The sequence below is a fragment of the Marmota monax genome, unplaced genomic scaffold, assembly GCF_021218885.2.
Source record: "Marmota monax isolate L192 unplaced genomic scaffold, Marmota_monax_Labrador192_F-V1.1 WCK01_AAM20220418_F8-fsc00167, whole genome shotgun sequence".
Taxonomy (NCBI): domain Eukaryota; kingdom Metazoa; phylum Chordata; class Mammalia; order Rodentia; family Sciuridae; genus Marmota; species Marmota monax.
The window spans coordinates 1,426,253-1,441,937 of NW_026694116.1; the positions used below are offsets into that span (position 1 = coordinate 1,426,253).

Genomic DNA, 15,685 nt, shown 5'->3' on the forward strand with positions numbered 1-15,685 from the left:
CATTCATGAAGGCACGGTGTTGTGAGGGTGTCCTTGGAGACTTGTGTGTCATATGGATTGAGGAGTGGGTGCTGATGTGGCCTTCCTCACAGTGCACAGGCTGGTCTGGGGTGATGCTGCCTTGGGCCCTGACTGGTGTGACCAGTAGGCCTGTCTTCATGCTGCAGTAGAGAAGGCAGTATGTACTTACCAAGACTGTCTGCTGCAGGACTGTGAAACTAGGGAAACGGAATGTTGGTTTCTCTGTCCTCTAAACCGAGAACACAGTCTCCAATCTTCTGTCAGGGTGTAATAACACATGGCCGTCACCTGTTTGTTGCAGTGCTGAGTTACTCTGATGGCTGTCATGAACCCTGACATGTGTTACAGGATGCTTTAGAGTCTGCAATGAAAAATGGCTTATGGGGTCACGCTCTGCTACTTGCAAGTAAGATGGACAGCCGGACACACGCCCGCGTCATGACCAGGTAGGGGCTCATCATCATGTTCCATCTGTGCCATGAGACTGTTCAGCATGGGTTCGGAGGCTTACCTGGCCCTCTTCCTTGAGTCATACTGCTGAGAGATGTAAAATTTTTTGCTAACTGGTGTTTTTTAATATTTTCCATCTTCACCTTTTGTACTTTTTATACTGGAGATATGTGTGTTTTCCCAAAGTGAGACCTCAGTCTGATCGTTCAGTAAAAGGGCTAAGATTGGGCTTTGGTATTTTCAACAGAGCCAGAGTCAAGTCTTTCTCTTCTGTGTCTTGTTTAGGTTTGCCAACAGCCTTCCGATCAATGACCCTCTGCAGACGGTCTATCAGCTCATGTCTGGGCGGATGCCTGCTGCATCCACGGTGAGCACCTTCTTGCGGGTGTGCTCTCGCTGCATCCACCTCTTGCTCTTGCCTTCTCCCTGGGCTCAATTGTTAGGAGATGGAAGTGCTGCTCTTCTGAGGATGAGGGTTTGTTTGGTTTCTTCTAATTGTAGTGTTGCGGGGACGAGAAGTGGGGAGATTGGAGGCCACATCTTGCTATGGTTTTGTCCAACTTGAACAACAACATGGATGTCGAGTCCAGGACCATGGCTACGATGGGCGATACCCTAGGTGGGTCAGGTGTGAGGTAGGCCGTGGGCCGTGGTGCTAGGGACACCAGAGACCTGGCGTCCCAGGAGCCACAGGCATTCCCTTGGGTGGGTATATCTGTGTGATGCCTATTGGGAGCATTCCCAGGGACTGAGGAAAGCTGCTCTGTCTCTCATCAGCCTCCAAAGGCCTCTTAGATGCTGCACACTTCTGCTACCTTATGGCCCAGATTGGATTTGGGGTTTATACAAAGAAAACTACAAAACTTGTCTTGATTGGATCAAATCACAGGTAAGGAATCAAATAGATGTAGCGGTATGCTTTCCTTCACAAGGAAAATGTCCCTCTCCTTTAGTCTGGAAACGGCAGCCTTGTATCTTTGTCCCAGGGTGGGCCACTTCTGGGTGACTTGCCTCAGGGGTGGTTGTATGTGGCAGAGTAACAATTTCCTTCCTCAACAGTTTGCCGTTTTTAAAGTTTGCCACAAACGAGGCTATCCAGAGGACAGAAGCCTACGAATATGCCCAGTCGCTTGGGGCCCAGACCAGCGCCTTACCTCATTTCCAGGTAAGTGGGATGGGTGCCTGGTCCCTAAAAGCTTGTGGTGGTTGAGGTTTTTGAATTCTTAAGCAAATAATGATGATGGGTTTTGGATATCCTCTTGGAGAGACAAGATGATTTGTGTTTTCCTCAAAAACTAAACCAAATGGCGTTGAGGGCTTTTTAATTTACATTTTGGTTCTTAAGATTTTATGTATCTATTATCTGTTTATGTGTCTACTTATTTATTTATTCATTTACCTGTTTGTACTGGGGATTGAATCCAGGAGTGTTTTATGACTAAGCTATATCCCCAGTCCTTTTTAGTCATTTTTTTGAGATGGCATTAGACTAAATTGCCCAGGCTGGCAATCCTTCTGCTTCAACCTCCCAAGTGGCTGGAGTTCTTAATATTTAAAATATTAAAAAACTAGAATCCTTGATTTCATACTTGAAATTCTACATTTTTTTTTTTGTTAAATCAGAGCTTTGTAGTTATACGTATGTTATCTGTTTTTAGCATGGGGTATGTGTGGACCTTAAAATACCTCAGAGGTCGGGGACGGGCACTGTGGTTGATGGCCTTGTGGGTGCTCTTTCAGTGATAAACAAGATGTGCAGAGCAGTCCACAACTGGCGGAGTGGCGTGGGAAGGGGTGGGAAGCCCCCAGGTCGCAGCCTTTCTTGTGTTCCAGGTGTTTAAGTTTATCTACTCCTGCCGCCTGGCTGAGATGGGGCTCGCTACACAGGCCTTCCATTACTGTGAGGTGATCGCCAAGAGCATCCTGACGCAGCCCGCCGCATACTCTGCAGTGCTCATCAGCCAGCTGGTCCAGGTGGGTCTCCTGTGCTTCCTACTGGTGCTGTGCTGCCTGTAGGAGACCTGTGGGCACCCAGACATGGGAACGGGGAACGGTATCGGGAAGGGTGGGTTTGTGGCAGATGTCTGAACCTGCATTAGAGACTTAAGCTTTCTTGGAAGGTGTTATGTGTTCTGCAATCTTAGCATAGGAGTTCTTCGGGTGCCTTGTTGCCAGTACAGAAACTCAGTGGTAAGCTTCAAAATAAGATGATCCCCACCTTCGGTAATTTGCATTTTGAGGGAGTTTGGTATGGTGGTTGAGACAATGAGCTTCGGGTCTCAGTCAGCATCTGTCTGTTACTTGGCAAACCCTAGCTTCTGTACTGTCCTGTGGCGAGGTGCATGGCTGGTGGCCAAGGGCAGGAACAGAAGCCCTCAGCCTCTCCTACCTTGTGGTGGCCCCCAGTGCTAGCACTTCAGGATGCTTCTTCTCCTTCACAGCTCCATCTCTGTGCTAGGGAATGTAATATTTAAGAAATTTGTTATTCTGGTAGTTTTTAGACCTATACCAAAGTACCAAGAATAACGAGTGAATCCCATATCCTCACCCCAGCTTCAGCAGGCTTGTTGCATCTATGCCCTGCTATGGCCTGTACACTCAGCCAAGGCTCACACAGGTTCCTAGGTCCACTAAGCACTTGGATGGGGGCGTCATGTGCAGGATCAGGCAGAGTACTGACGCACCTGCCCCAGGTGTGGCACAGGCCTTGCTGGTCCACATGCTTGTGAGTTCATAGGTCTTCAGACCTCACCCTTTTTTGTAGGCTCTATCTGATCACCAATATGGTTGGTTTGGGGTGTCACAGGCACACTGTTAAAAAGTGCCCATCAACATGATTCCAGAGCACTGTTCATTTGAAAACAATTGTGAGAGCTGGGAATGTGGCTCAATGGTAGAGTGCTTGCCTAGCATGTGCAAAGCCCCAGCACCATGCAAAAACAAACAAACAAAAAGACCCAAAAACGGTTTTGCTCAGATCCCCTGACAGTGACAGGTGCCTTGGCTTTGGTTCTAGATGTCTTCCCAGTTGCGCCTCTTTGATCCTCAGCTGAGGGAGAAACCGGAGGAGGAGTCCTTTATTGAGCCTGCCTGGCTGGTGCAGCTGCAGCGTGTGGAGAGGCAGATCCAGGTACAGTGCTGGCTTTTACAGCAGCACAGCTTCGTCCAGGACTTGGCACAGAGACTGGACAAGAGGGTCTGTGCCCCTGTGGTTGTTACCTAGAAAGTATTTGATCTCAACAGTGTAGGTGAAGCAGCATGTATGTTGTTAGAATCTCCTCATTGCTCAGGAAGGGCAGTGGGCAGTCCTGGGCTGCTGAGACATCATCCATATACCTGACTCTGTTCTCTTCAGGAGGGTGCTGTGCCATGGAATCAGGATGGGGCCGACCCCCAGGAGTGCCCCAGCACTCCAGGCTCTGAGGTGGATCAGTTGGATGCCCCAGTGCAGGGTCAGCCATCGGGGTTGGGTGCTGACCAGCCCCTGCTGATGCCGAGCACCGAGCCCTCCAGCCAGGGCGTGCATCTGCTGGCCTCAGGTGGGACATGCAGCAGCCCGTGTGCCTGCTCTCTGGGGTCTGCTTCTGAACAGGGAACATCTCACTATGCTAGCAGGAGTTGAGACGTCTCACTATGCTGTCAGGAATTGAGATGTTGTACATTTCCAGGAGGGCTTTGGGGCCCCTTGGTTACCCCCTGGTTTCTCTTTATGCTCCTTCCCTTGGCAAGCCCTTGAGTTGCTGAGCTTTCCTTACTTGTCTGCCGAAAGCAACCTCCTGCCTGGCCAGGCCTGTCCCCTGAACTCCAGCTGCCTCACCCATGTGCTTCTCTGAAAGGCTCACAAATGCCAGCTCAGACAGGGCCCTATTGTGCCCCACCAGCAGCCTGAGGAAAAGGCAGCATTCTTCCAGGAGTTAGGGTCCATACCTTTCCCTCGTGCCCCATACCTCTGACCTAGATGACCTAGATGATCTTCTTGCCTGATCCCACCTCACCTGAGAAAAGACAGGTCCTCAGGGCAGCCCACAGTCCTGCGGGCTCAGCCTGTAGCCCTGCTGATCTCACATGCTGCCCCCCAACCCTGTCTTCCAGTTGTACTTCTGTCTTGGGCTGCTGCTGGCCCTGCCATTCTGCCACCTGCCCTCTGCCAAATAGCCAGCCTACTCCATCTGCAGGCTCCCAACCCACCCTGCCAACTCCTTGATGCTTGCTTTGTTATCTGACTGGGTCCCTCCATCAGAACTCTGCTTTGTTTGTTGTATCCAGGGCCCAGCTTGGTGCTGACAGGCCCGGGCCCTACCCATGTGCAGAGTTGGGGGAGGTGTAAGGGTGAGTAGCCTGCTTGACTCGTGGCACAGGAGGGAGGACTCTGGGCCTGTGGCAGGCAGCCCCTCACCAGCCTGTCTTCAGGGTATGCTGTAGGTTGGAGCCTGTTCCCCACATCACAGCCAGGGACGGGTGCAGGCATCTGTTCTGCCCTTGGTCTCCCAGAAAGTGAATGCTCTGCTTTTTGTCTAAACACTGACACCCCTTGATAAAAGGAGTGAGGCTATGCAAAAGAACCTGTAACAACTATGAGTGACATGCATTCAGCTCCCCCATGTGACCAGACCTCCTCTTCTCCATTGTCCCCTGCAGCTCCACAGATGCTCCCTGATGGCCAGCTGGCCCACTCTGCCAGGGTGCCGATGTTCCCAGTGTCACCACCCACAGGAGCCCTGGAGTCAGGTCCTGACTGTGGACCCCCAGTGTCTGCAGTTGGCTTCCCAGAGCCCTCCAGACCTGATCCTGCAGCTTTGTACACGGGGCTGGGGTTGCCACCTGGTGTACCATCTCTCCAGGAAAGTGGCTCCCTGCTCCAGGAGACCAGGAGCCTGGACCCAGGTTTGTCTGCTGAGGTGCTGCTGTCCTGAGAGCAGCACCAAGGTGGCCTTGGTATTCAGGGGTGGTTGGTAGAGGAGACTGGACCAGAGCTCTAGAAGTTACAGGCCAAATGGGTTAAAGGTCTCTGCAGCAGGAGTGCTGCTGCTGGCTTCTGTCATGACTTGGCTGTGTCATGACATGAAGCATAAATGGCCACTCAGGGTACGAAGAAATGGCCTTGGCAGCTTCTCAGGGTCTGCCCCCAGGCTGTCCTTCTGTGTTCCTGTGGGATGCACAGGTGAACGTGGCAGACTTTGGTGTGGAAGTTGGATTGGTGGAGCTCATCCCTGCTCTGTGCCAACTCGTTTTGCCTATTTGAACAAAGGAAAACTTGAGCCTGGCTTTAAAGAACAAAGTAATTTCCCCGCATTGGAAAAGCCTTCAGTCTTGGTTTTCCCAGCAGAGTGGAGCCACGAGTCTCAGCTGGTGTGTGTGCTGGGCCGGCCCTGCTGCCCTTGTCCAAGCCTAGAGCCCACCCAGTTCTCTCTCTGCCTTGGCAGGAATGGTGCCACAGGATGTTCCTGTCGGGAATGTACTTCCCAAGCCAAGTGAGGACTTCGGTGGAAAGTTTGCTGACCTGGTACTGTCCCCATCTTTTCATGACCACTTGTTCTCCATAAAGCTCACTGAGTAGGCACCTAGAGTCCACACTCTTCAGTAGCAAGTAGGAAGATCCTGAAGATTTTTGGAATTACTTGTTAAATTTTTATTAAAGACAAGGGCTCCCAAATCACTTTAACCCTTAAAGTGTGAAGAGAGATGGAGACATTGGTTTTGTACAGTGTTGGTCCAACATTCTAGAAGATTCTTTATAGACGCCATGAGCTTTTGTTCTAAGTTCTATATTTTTTTTTTGGAAGTGATGGAGCTTATACTTGAGGCCCTGTGCATGCTAGGCAAGCACTCTACCAACTGAATTATATGAATTATATCCCCAGCCCCTTTTGTTATAAGTTCTTGACTTGAAATATATCCTGTCCTTGGAACAGTAAAGCAAGGGTCCAGCAGTTTGGAAAGCAGAGTCTTAACCCAGGAGTGACTCTTTTTTTTTTTGGTACCAGGGATTGAACTCCTGGATACTCGACCACCCACTAAGCCAGATCCCAGCCCTATTTTTTTTAAAAATAATTATTTTTTGTAGTTGTAAATAGTACCTTTATTTTATTTATTTGTTTTTATGTGGTGCTAAGAATAGAACCCAGGGCCTCATGTGCTAGGCGAGTACTCTACTGCTGAGCCACAACCCCAACCCCCACAGCCCTATTTTGTATTTTATTTAGAGACAGGATCTCACTGAGTTGCTTAGTGCCTTGCTTGTGCTGAAGATGGCTTTGAACTCGTGATCCTCCTGCTTTAGCCTCTGAGCTGCTGGGATTACAGGAATGTGTAACCATTCCCAGCATCAGGAGTGACTTTTAAAGGTCTTGTCTTAACACACACACTGCCTGGCTCTGCCTGGGCCTGTCCTCAGTGCAGCCACTGCTCCTTCCAGCTCATGTGGAGTGCTGGAGTGGCTTCCTCAGTGTAGCTGCCACTTCAGAGCACACAGAACTGGGCTGCTTTCACCCTTTCCCCTGCCTGGTCCATTTGGTGGCCTGCCTCACTTGGTTCCCCCGAGGAGCCTGAGGAGAGCTAGCTTCCCTTTCTCCTTTGAACAGGGCTCCTCTAGGACAGCACAGGATGCAGAGATTCCTCCAGCCTGGGATCCCACCAGCTCAGGGTCAGCACAGTCTGCTTCTTCTCTGTCACCTGCTTCTGAAACAAAGAGGCCTGCACATGTGGCCAGAAAGGAGACCAAGGAACCCAAGAAGGTATAGTGCAGAGCCACCCACCGCACTGTCCTGCTGGGCAGGGAGCCTGGCCTCTCGGAGGCAGCTTTCTTCAGATGTTGGAGCAAGGAAAAGGTGTTTGCTTGTGTTTTTATTAAAGTAACACCTGAAGTTCTGCTCTTGAGATGCAGCATGCATGCCATTGAGTGTAAGGCACACAGCAGCTGAGTGAGGGTCTTGTTGTGCGTGTGAGGTACGCACCACATGGTCAGTGAGGGTGGCTGAGGTCCCCAGAGTGCCCTTGTGGTTGTCACCTGTCAGAGCAGCCCCAGAGCATGACTGGTAGGAGTGGGGCAACAGTCTCCACCTTCTGGGTGTTGTGTGATAGCTCCTGTCATATGTGCTGCATCCTGTCACCCTTCTTCTCAGTAATGGATGTTTGGATGGTGTTTGTTTTGGGGTCATTGTAAATAGAGCCACATGAGTGCTCTTGTCTGTCCCTTGATGTCACTGTGCTTGCTTCTCCTGGTGTCTCCCCTTGAGAGGAGAGTTTAGGCTTCAGGGATGCTGCTGAACGGCTTCCCAAAGGGTGGTGCCAAGTCCTCTGCTCATGGTGGCGGAGAAGTGTTCCAGCAGTGCTGTGGCCCTCCAGGCCTTTGGCTCTGGCATCCTGCTGGGTTGCGGGAGCTTCGCTGTGGTCCGCTGGCCTCTCTGAGGAGCACCTTGCATGTGTTTTACCCTCTCCTTTTTCACCCTGCCCTTTTTATGGTGCTCATTCCAATCTTTCTCCATTTCTAGTGGGGCATCTTAGTGACTTGTGGGAGTCCTGCCTGCACCATGGTGCAAGTCCCGTATTAGGTACATGTGTGTGAATGTCCCCTCCAGGGGGTAGAGAGCTTCTGTGCTCCTGATGGTGTCCTCCCAAGAGCAGGGTGGCATTATGTTCAGAGGGTTCCGCTTGGCAGGACTTAACTTGAATGGCAGGTGTTCTGAACATGAACACGAGTGATCAAAAGATGAATGGAAAGACAAAGCGCAGTGCTTTGCACAGTTCCTCAGTGAGCAGGCAGTGACAGTGCCCAGGACAGGTTGTCTCTGGGACTGCTGGAAAAGCAAGACGGAAGTGTCTCTGGCTGCACTGCTGTTCTCTGCTTTGCATTTGGGTTTCTTTTGGGGTGCTAGAGATGGAACCCAGGGCCCTACACATGCTAGGTGAGCTCTACCACTAGCCATGCCACAGCTGTGTGTGTGTGTCTGCGCGCACGCACGCACACACCAGGGACTGATCACAGAGACACTTAACCACTGAGCCACATCCCCAGCCCTTTTTGTTTTTATTTTGAAGCAGGGTCTCACTGAGTTCTTAGGGCCTTGCTAAGTTGCTGAACTTGTGATCCTCCTGCCTTAGCCTCCTGAGCTGCTGGGATAACATGTGTTCCACCACTCCTACTCTGTCCTTTTTAATAGAGACAAACTCTAGCACGTTACACATTAATTACATTGCCTCTCACCCAAATTCCCTCTACCTGGGAAACCAAAGGGCCTTTGTTTCGAGGCCCTCTTGTCTGCTGTTCACTCCTCAGGTAGAGAATGTCCAGGACTTTGTTCATCAGGGTTCAGATGCTTAACCTTCCCAAAGGGATATTGTTTTGGATTTTGTTTAAGATACACATGGGGATTGGGGCATGGCTCAAAGGTGAGCACTTGCCTAGCATGTGCAAAGCCCTGGGTTCCATCCCCAGCATTGTAAAAAATGTACGCGTGCATGCGTGAACACAGCACCCAGCCTCTTTGTGCACAGTTCCATGCACTAAAAGTACGTGCACACTATAGCACACGCTGTGTCCTTCATCTTCCCAGACTGAACAAGAGTCCTCACGGCCCTCAGCCTCTATCCCAACCCCAACCTTCTGTCTTCTCTCTGGGCCCTACTCCTGGTGACCTCACATAAGTGGATGGCATGGTGTCTGTCTTTTGGGGCTGGGCTTGTTTCACCAAATATGGTGTGCTCACGGCTGTTCTGGTGGCTTTATCTTCAGAGTGAGTCCTGGTTCTCTCGTTGGCTTCCTGTGAGAAAAAGGACAGAAGCTTACTTGCCAGATGACAAGAACAAGTCGGTGAGTCTTGCAGAGACAGCATGGTGGAGTTGTGCCTGTTGCGGGCTACACAGTACTTTTCAGATTCAGAGCAGGCTTGAGAGAAGCATCCTCAGTGATGAGACGCTGATGGCTTGACTTTTCACTCTGCTGTTTGTCTTTTGTCTTTACTTTCTAAATCCTGGTAGATTGTTTGGGATGAAAAGAAGAACCAGTGGGTGAATTTGAATGAGCCAGAGGAGGAGGTAGGCTGTGATTTTTGAGTATTTGCTATGAGGGGTGGGTGCTTGTTTGCTCCTTGATACTCTGGCATGTGGGTCCTCTTTTTGAAGAGTCCTGAGTGGATTTCTGAGCTATTTTCTCCCTCTGCAGAAGAAGGCTCCACCCCCACCTCCAACATCGCTGCCCAGGGCTTCACATGTGGCTCCCCCTGGGCTTACAGGCCCTCCCACAGCCTCCGTGAACATGTTTTCTAGAAAAGCAGGTAATGACCACAGCTGAAGTCAAGGAGTCTGTGTGGTGCACTGTCCTGCAGAGCTGAGCTGTTGCAGTGTGCACCAGCGGGGTGTCTGTCCCAGTGCTTTAGAGAAGATGAGTTTTATGGAGAGGAATCTTTGAGGGGAAGAGTCTAGTTCTCCAGTGCAAAGCATCAGCATTGATAACCTATGGGCAGAGGTGTCCCATGAGTCAGAAACACAATCTAGAGCTGTGTGCGGTGGCAACTGCCTCTAATCCCAGCTACTTTAAGGCCAGTCTGCGTGACTTATTGAGACACTGTCTTAAAATTAAAGGTGGGGGTGCAGCTCGGGTAGAGCTCTCCTGGGTTCACTCCCTAGCACCAAAAAAGAAAAACAGAAACGTAACCTATGTGATGTTGCGAGTGGAGCAGGCACTTGCTGCTGGGCAGGAGCCAGCCCAATCTGCTCTTGGGGATGCCCTCCTCAGAGTGTCCATGCTCACTCTGGTATACTTGGAAGGCAATAGATTAGATGCTGGAGACTACCTGGGCTGCCTGCCTAAATCTGCTTTTCCCACCCCTTGGCAGGCGGATCCAGAGCTCGCTATGTGGATGTGTTGAACCCGAGTGGGGCCTCGCGGGGTGAGCCAGCTCCTGCTCCTGCAGATTTCTTTGCTCCGCTTGCTCCCCTGCCGATTCCTTCTAACCTGTTTACACCAAGCCCAGGTAGGCAGCAAGAGTGTGAACGGGTCCACATCAGCCCTCTGGTCCCTGACCTCCGACACCACCCTCTAGAAGCAGGACCCACTCAAGGTCATATTCTCCATGCTCCGGCCTCCCTTCAATGGGGGCCCCACATGGACTGGAGCTCATGCCCTTGGGTTATAAAAGATGCCTCAGATCGGGATGGGGTGATGGCCTCATGCCCCCTCTCATTCACAGATGCCGAGGAACCACTTCTTGCAGAAGGAGCTGGCAGGGTAGGACCAGGGCCAGCTGGGGCTCAGGCCAATTTAGAGCCCACCACAGAACCCAAGGTAGGCAGAGTGCCATGGGAAGGTGGGAAGGGACTTGCAGGATGATGGCCCCATCCTGCCACACAATGCCCCCTCTATGAGTCAGAGTCTAGAGCACACACACGAGTATGTTTCGACTTAGGTGAGATCCACAGGAAGTGCAGGGTGGCAGCCAGGAGCTGGGAGCAGCAGGCAACAGCTTCCCTTGGGGAGGGTGAAGTGGCTGTGGACGTGTTGATGCACTGTGTGTGCTCAGAAAGACCTCAATTCTTGGAGTGGGTAATTGCCCCATTTCCTATTTCCTGGGCAGATGTTAAAAGCCCTGCAGGGGTCACTCCCTGGGTCCTGACTCCCTGCTACAGACTGGATGCACCCAGGGAGGAGAGGAAGGGAGCACCTGGCACAAAATTCCTTCTGGGGCCTAGGCTTGGCCAGCTCGTGTGCATTAACCAGTGGCCCTTTCCTTTGAAAATGCACACGTGCACAGGGAAAGGCAGCTTAGGGTCTGAAGTGTAGAAAGCATGTTCCTGGAGGGGCACTTGTGTGGTCACCATGTTGTGGGAGCTCCCAAGGAGGGCCTTCCTCCACCAAGGCCTCCTTGGAGTGGCATGGAGCTGTAGGCTGAGGGCTGGACGATCCCCAGTGCCACGCCAAGCCAATGGTCTTTCTTTCTTTCTTTAAAAATATTTTTTAGTTATAGTTAAGCATAATATCTTTATTTTGTTTATTATTTTTATGTGGTGCAAAGGATTGAACCTGCTTCACCTCCCTAGAGCCTTAGTTGCCCCTCTGTGATGTGAAAGTGACGGTAGTACCAAAGTAGCAGCTCACACATGCTAGGCAAGCACTCAAACGCTGAGCCCCAGACCCAAAGCTTGTTTCTTAACAAACACTTTAGATTGAAAGAGGGATTTTAAGCTAGCAGGCACCTTCCCTTTCTGAAGCACATTGTTTCTGGTGGCCTCAAAGCTTTGTGCAACTGAGCTGTAGCTTGGAGCATGACTGCCTCTGGCATGTTCTTGCTGTTGGCAGCGCTTGCGCTGCAGCTCAGGGACTTACCGTCGCATGGAGTGAGCCAGCTTGCGGACCAGGTTCTGTGGCTGGCAGTCCTCTTTCTCCAGATCTCGCTCTCGTGGCCTTGCCTTTGGCCTGCCCGTGCTGGGCTGTTCTGTGCACCTGTGACTGACACACCTGGTCCTGCTCAGGCACTACTGACCAGGGATGAGTGTTCCTTTGGCTGCCCGGCCCTCCTGGTTAGCTGTCCAGATACCCCCACGACAAGACCCACCCCACGGTGTGGGGAAGCTTGAACACACTTTGTGTTCTTCTTCTTCTGCACTGGCTTTCCAGTGAGTGGGCCTCGGTCCTGGCTGCACTGACCAGGATGCCTGCCCTCGGAAGAAAGATGGCTTCTTGCTGGTCAGGTGTGAGGAAGTCTCCTGCCGTCCGTGGGAGTGTAGCCCTCCTGGCCAATGTGCGGCTGGTCTGGGGAGGTGGAGGAATGCTCCACCTTCAGTGTATGTTGAGGGCCAGGCTCACTCTTGTCACAGAGGCTCAAGGGACATTTTGGCTGCACATGAGACCCTGGATTCTGCTCATACTCCACCTCTGCCAGCTGACGGGCCACCACCAGCAGCCTCTCGGGGCTGCGCTCTGTGTGTCTTCTAAAGTTCAAAGCATTGCACTGTGCATGTTGCTTTTGTTTTTGCGATAGTCCTGTGAGCCATCCAGTAATGACACCCAGTGTTGCCAGTACTGTCCCTGTTCTGCTCCTGTGGCCTGTTTGAGAACATTGGCAGTCCTTCCGGAAGAGTGGCCCGTGTCTGCAGCTGGACAGCAACTTCTGTGCAGTCCTGCCTTTCTGAGGTGACTTCTCTGTGCTTTGCAGGCTCCCGGTGACCACTGCCCTGCAGGGAATCCTCCCAGCGGAACTGTGCCCTTCTATAGCCCTTCCCAGTTGGCACAGGTGAGTGACCTTTGCCTTTCCTGGAGACAGCCCCAACTGGCCTGTTGGCTTGTGACCCTGGCTGCATAGTGGAGGCCTCTCTTCTTCCAAGACTCTCAGAGTTGCACAGCACAGGTGTGAGGAGGCAGCTGCTCCCCATCCTGTTGTCCCTCTCTTCCTTGGTTCTCTCAGGACTGGCGTCTGGCCCCTTTTCTCCTGAGCTGTCCTGTGTCATTGCTGCTGGGCTCTTCAGGCTCAGTGCTTTCTTTCGGCCTGCTGCTCTGGAGTTTAGGGTTTGTCTCACCCCCAGCCCACCTGGAACTCTTGCCCTGCACTGGGTGGACCACAGGAAGCACTGTGTTCCTTCCCTGGGTGCTGGCCTGTGGTATATGGCTTCCCCAAGTTCAGTGCTGTGTGTCTATGGCACTGCTGTCCTGGGCTGAGTCTGGCCTCTGGGCAGCAGGCTCCCACCTGGGCCCTTTCCTGCCTCATCCTGGGATGCAGACCCTGGAGCTGGAGCCCCTGGTTTGGCGTCTTTCACCGTTGCCCTCTGCCCCACCCCTTTGTCTGGGGGTGCTGTCGGGGCACTTTGCAACCCGGGTGCGTGGCCGATTGGCAAGGCCCAGCAGCTTGAACATGCCTTTGCCCTGGTGGTTGGACTGTTGGAATTCCTGACAGTTCTCTTTAGAATCCAAGGTGTTTTTGCCATTTTCTGGTGCCCACTGTTGGGATTCCAGGGTCTTCATCCTTTCTGAAGCTTGAAGGGAAGTGTCTGCCCTCCAGGGCCTCTAGCTCTGTGCTGAGGGAGCCTATGCTGTGGGCTGGACCCCCCGGTGTGCTGGTCTTTGTGTGCCTCTCCAGGGAAATGTTCAGAAGTACTCTCTGATTTCTTTGCCTCTGTCTTCTCTCCTCTCTCCAGTCTCTTGCCTTGGAGTGTGGTCTGGCTGCCATTTCAAGGGGAGTGCGATAGGGGAAGAGGTGCTTCTTGCTGGTCAGGTGTGAGGGATCTTGGGATTCCAAATGCGAAGCTCACCTGGCTTTGTTGTCAACTGGCCACCTGGCCCACGGGCTCTTGATCACATTTGTCCTGCTGGGTGCTAGTGCTCCCTTGATGGCCCTGTCCAGATGAGGCTGTGACCCCCCAACACTGCTGCGTCCCCAGTTACATTTGCATCTAGCTGCTTTCAGCTTCAGATGATGTCACTTCCTTCTCTTCTTTTCACTTCATCTTGTACTTGCCTCGTAGCTTTGCCCCGTCCCTTGCCTTTGGTCCAGCAGGTGTCAAAGAGGGGGAGAACGTCTGCTCTGCCATTGGTGCCTGGTGGCCTGCTCCATGTGCAGTAGGGAAGCCACTAGCCACTGGCCACCACTTGACTCACCGCACACTCAGCTGCGCCAGCTCTGCAGAACTGGCCTCAGGTCTCATGGCCCTGACAGAATGAACCACTGTGGAAAAAACCCTCTGTATATTCCCATGTACCAGGAATGACCAAGTGCAGCCACCAAGGCCTTCAGGGTGGTGGGTGGACGCACAGTTCCCCAGTTAGTGTCCATTTGATCTGAGTCAGCAGTCCCTGTGGTTCGTCCCACTAACTGGCCTCCTGCTGCGTGGCCCCTGGTGCTGCTCGTCCTGGAGGTGGGCATGCAGGTCAGTGCTGTTTGTTCTGTTCCAGGCCTCCACCAGCTCAGGGAGCTCAAGGCCAGGGAGGATTGGCCAGAGGAAATACCCGGCACTGAACTAGAGTCATCCCCTTTTGGACTTGCACTTGGAACCCTGAGATGACTGTTCTCCACCAAGAACTGGACGGACTGCCTAGGGTCTCCTGCCCCCGGACATGGCAGTACCTCAGAGCCGGTCATACTGTGCATCTCCTCCTTACCGTCCATCTCTATGAATTATTGCAAAATTAATTCCATGGTTCCTTTCAGATGCTGGATAGAGTGAATCTGATTCATTTTTACACGCAAAGCACGGTGTTCCTTTCCTAGTCACTTAGGGTGATCTGAGAATGTGACGCTCTGAGCACATCCCATGAAGCAAGGCTGGATGGGGGTTGCCACTGAGGCCATCGATGCTCCTGGGAAGCCAGGGCCTTGCTCCAACCACCTGACAATTATTGCAAATGAACCTACAATTTCTTGAGGATGTTGAGAAAAAAGACCTAAGAGGAGCCTCGGCCCCACACCTTGCAGGTGCTCACAGCTGGGGAGACAGGTCCTGACCGCAGAGTGCATTTCTCTCTGGTAATAGAAGATATTTCCAGCCTAATTGGGATGCCTGACCTGGTCACTAGGAGGAGCCCCAGAGAGCTGATGTAACCAGCCAGTGTGGGTCTCCCTTCCTGAGTGTTAGCTTGCACGGACACCTGGCCAAGGAGCTGTGCAGGCTGCACCCATGTGCCGTGCCCCTTGGTTGGTGTGCACCAACCAAGTTGGTACATCTTGAAGGGAGGGGCTTGGAATTTTCCCGACAGACCTCTGGAGCCTTGGTCTCTGCCCCAAGTGGAGACCTTCAGCAGCTTCAGGCCCACCAGGCCTCCCACTCTTCCCAGACAGCTTTAAGGCTTCACCGACTGTTCTTAAAACTCCTTATTCTTGTTGATCTAGAGACTGAAGGAAAGGGGAGATTTAAATATTTATAAAAATCAGTAGGTAATAATTTGGGTAGGTTCTGCTGGGGGAACATAAACGGTTTGGCATTTTTGAGTTTTAAGTGTAGAGATTGTAGAATGTGGAATTAGCACAGCCCTTCCCAGTTTTCTGGTTTACTTCATCATCTAGGAAAGACCCCCAGAAAGTTTCCAGACTGCTTCCCAGGCCAGTGTGCCTGGACCCACCAGTTCCCACCACTGAGAGGTGTGCCTGCTGGGACCCTCTCCCTCCAGAGCATCCCTGCTCAGGATGTGACTGCCTGCCACTTGATCCAGGAAGCTCCCTCCGAGGTGGGAGCTGCTATTTTTCCTAAATGCAAATTGTTAAATAAACTATTTTGGGCTCTCAAGTACCTT

General features: G+C 52.1%; 1 protein-coding gene across 10 annotated transcripts in view; it reads left to right on the top strand.

Moving 5' to 3' along the window:
- Window positions 1-15,678, top strand: part of Sec16a (SEC16 homolog A, endoplasmic reticulum export factor) — a 36,410-nt gene extending 20,732 nt beyond the window's left edge. For all 10 annotated transcript variants that reach the window (XM_058585910.1, XM_046465466.2, XM_046465465.2 and 7 more), the window contains 18 exons: window positions 370-467; window positions 757-838; window positions 973-1,090; window positions 1,249-1,360; window positions 1,531-1,636; window positions 2,305-2,445; window positions 3,488-3,601; window positions 3,827-4,010; window positions 5,110-5,355; window positions 5,895-5,974; window positions 7,053-7,205; window positions 9,203-9,280; window positions 9,448-9,504; window positions 9,632-9,743; window positions 10,305-10,442; window positions 10,659-10,753; window positions 12,621-12,698; window positions 14,351-15,678. In XM_058585910.1, coding sequence (XP_058441893.1) covers window positions 370-467; window positions 757-838; window positions 973-1,090; window positions 1,249-1,360; window positions 1,531-1,636; window positions 2,305-2,445; window positions 3,488-3,601; window positions 3,827-4,010; window positions 5,110-5,355; window positions 5,895-5,974; window positions 7,053-7,205; window positions 9,203-9,280; window positions 9,448-9,504; window positions 9,632-9,743; window positions 10,305-10,442; window positions 10,659-10,753; window positions 12,621-12,698; window positions 14,351-14,419 — 2,061 coding nt within the window. In that variant the 3' untranslated portion in view covers window positions 14,420-15,678. The remainder of the gene's footprint in view (window positions 1-369; window positions 468-756; window positions 839-972; window positions 1,091-1,248; window positions 1,361-1,530; window positions 1,637-2,304; window positions 2,446-3,487; window positions 3,602-3,826; window positions 4,011-5,109; window positions 5,356-5,894; window positions 5,975-7,052; window positions 7,206-9,202; window positions 9,281-9,447; window positions 9,505-9,631; window positions 9,744-10,304; window positions 10,443-10,658; window positions 10,754-12,620; window positions 12,699-14,350) is intronic.
- The last annotated feature ends 7 nt before the right edge of the window (window positions 15,679-15,685 follow it).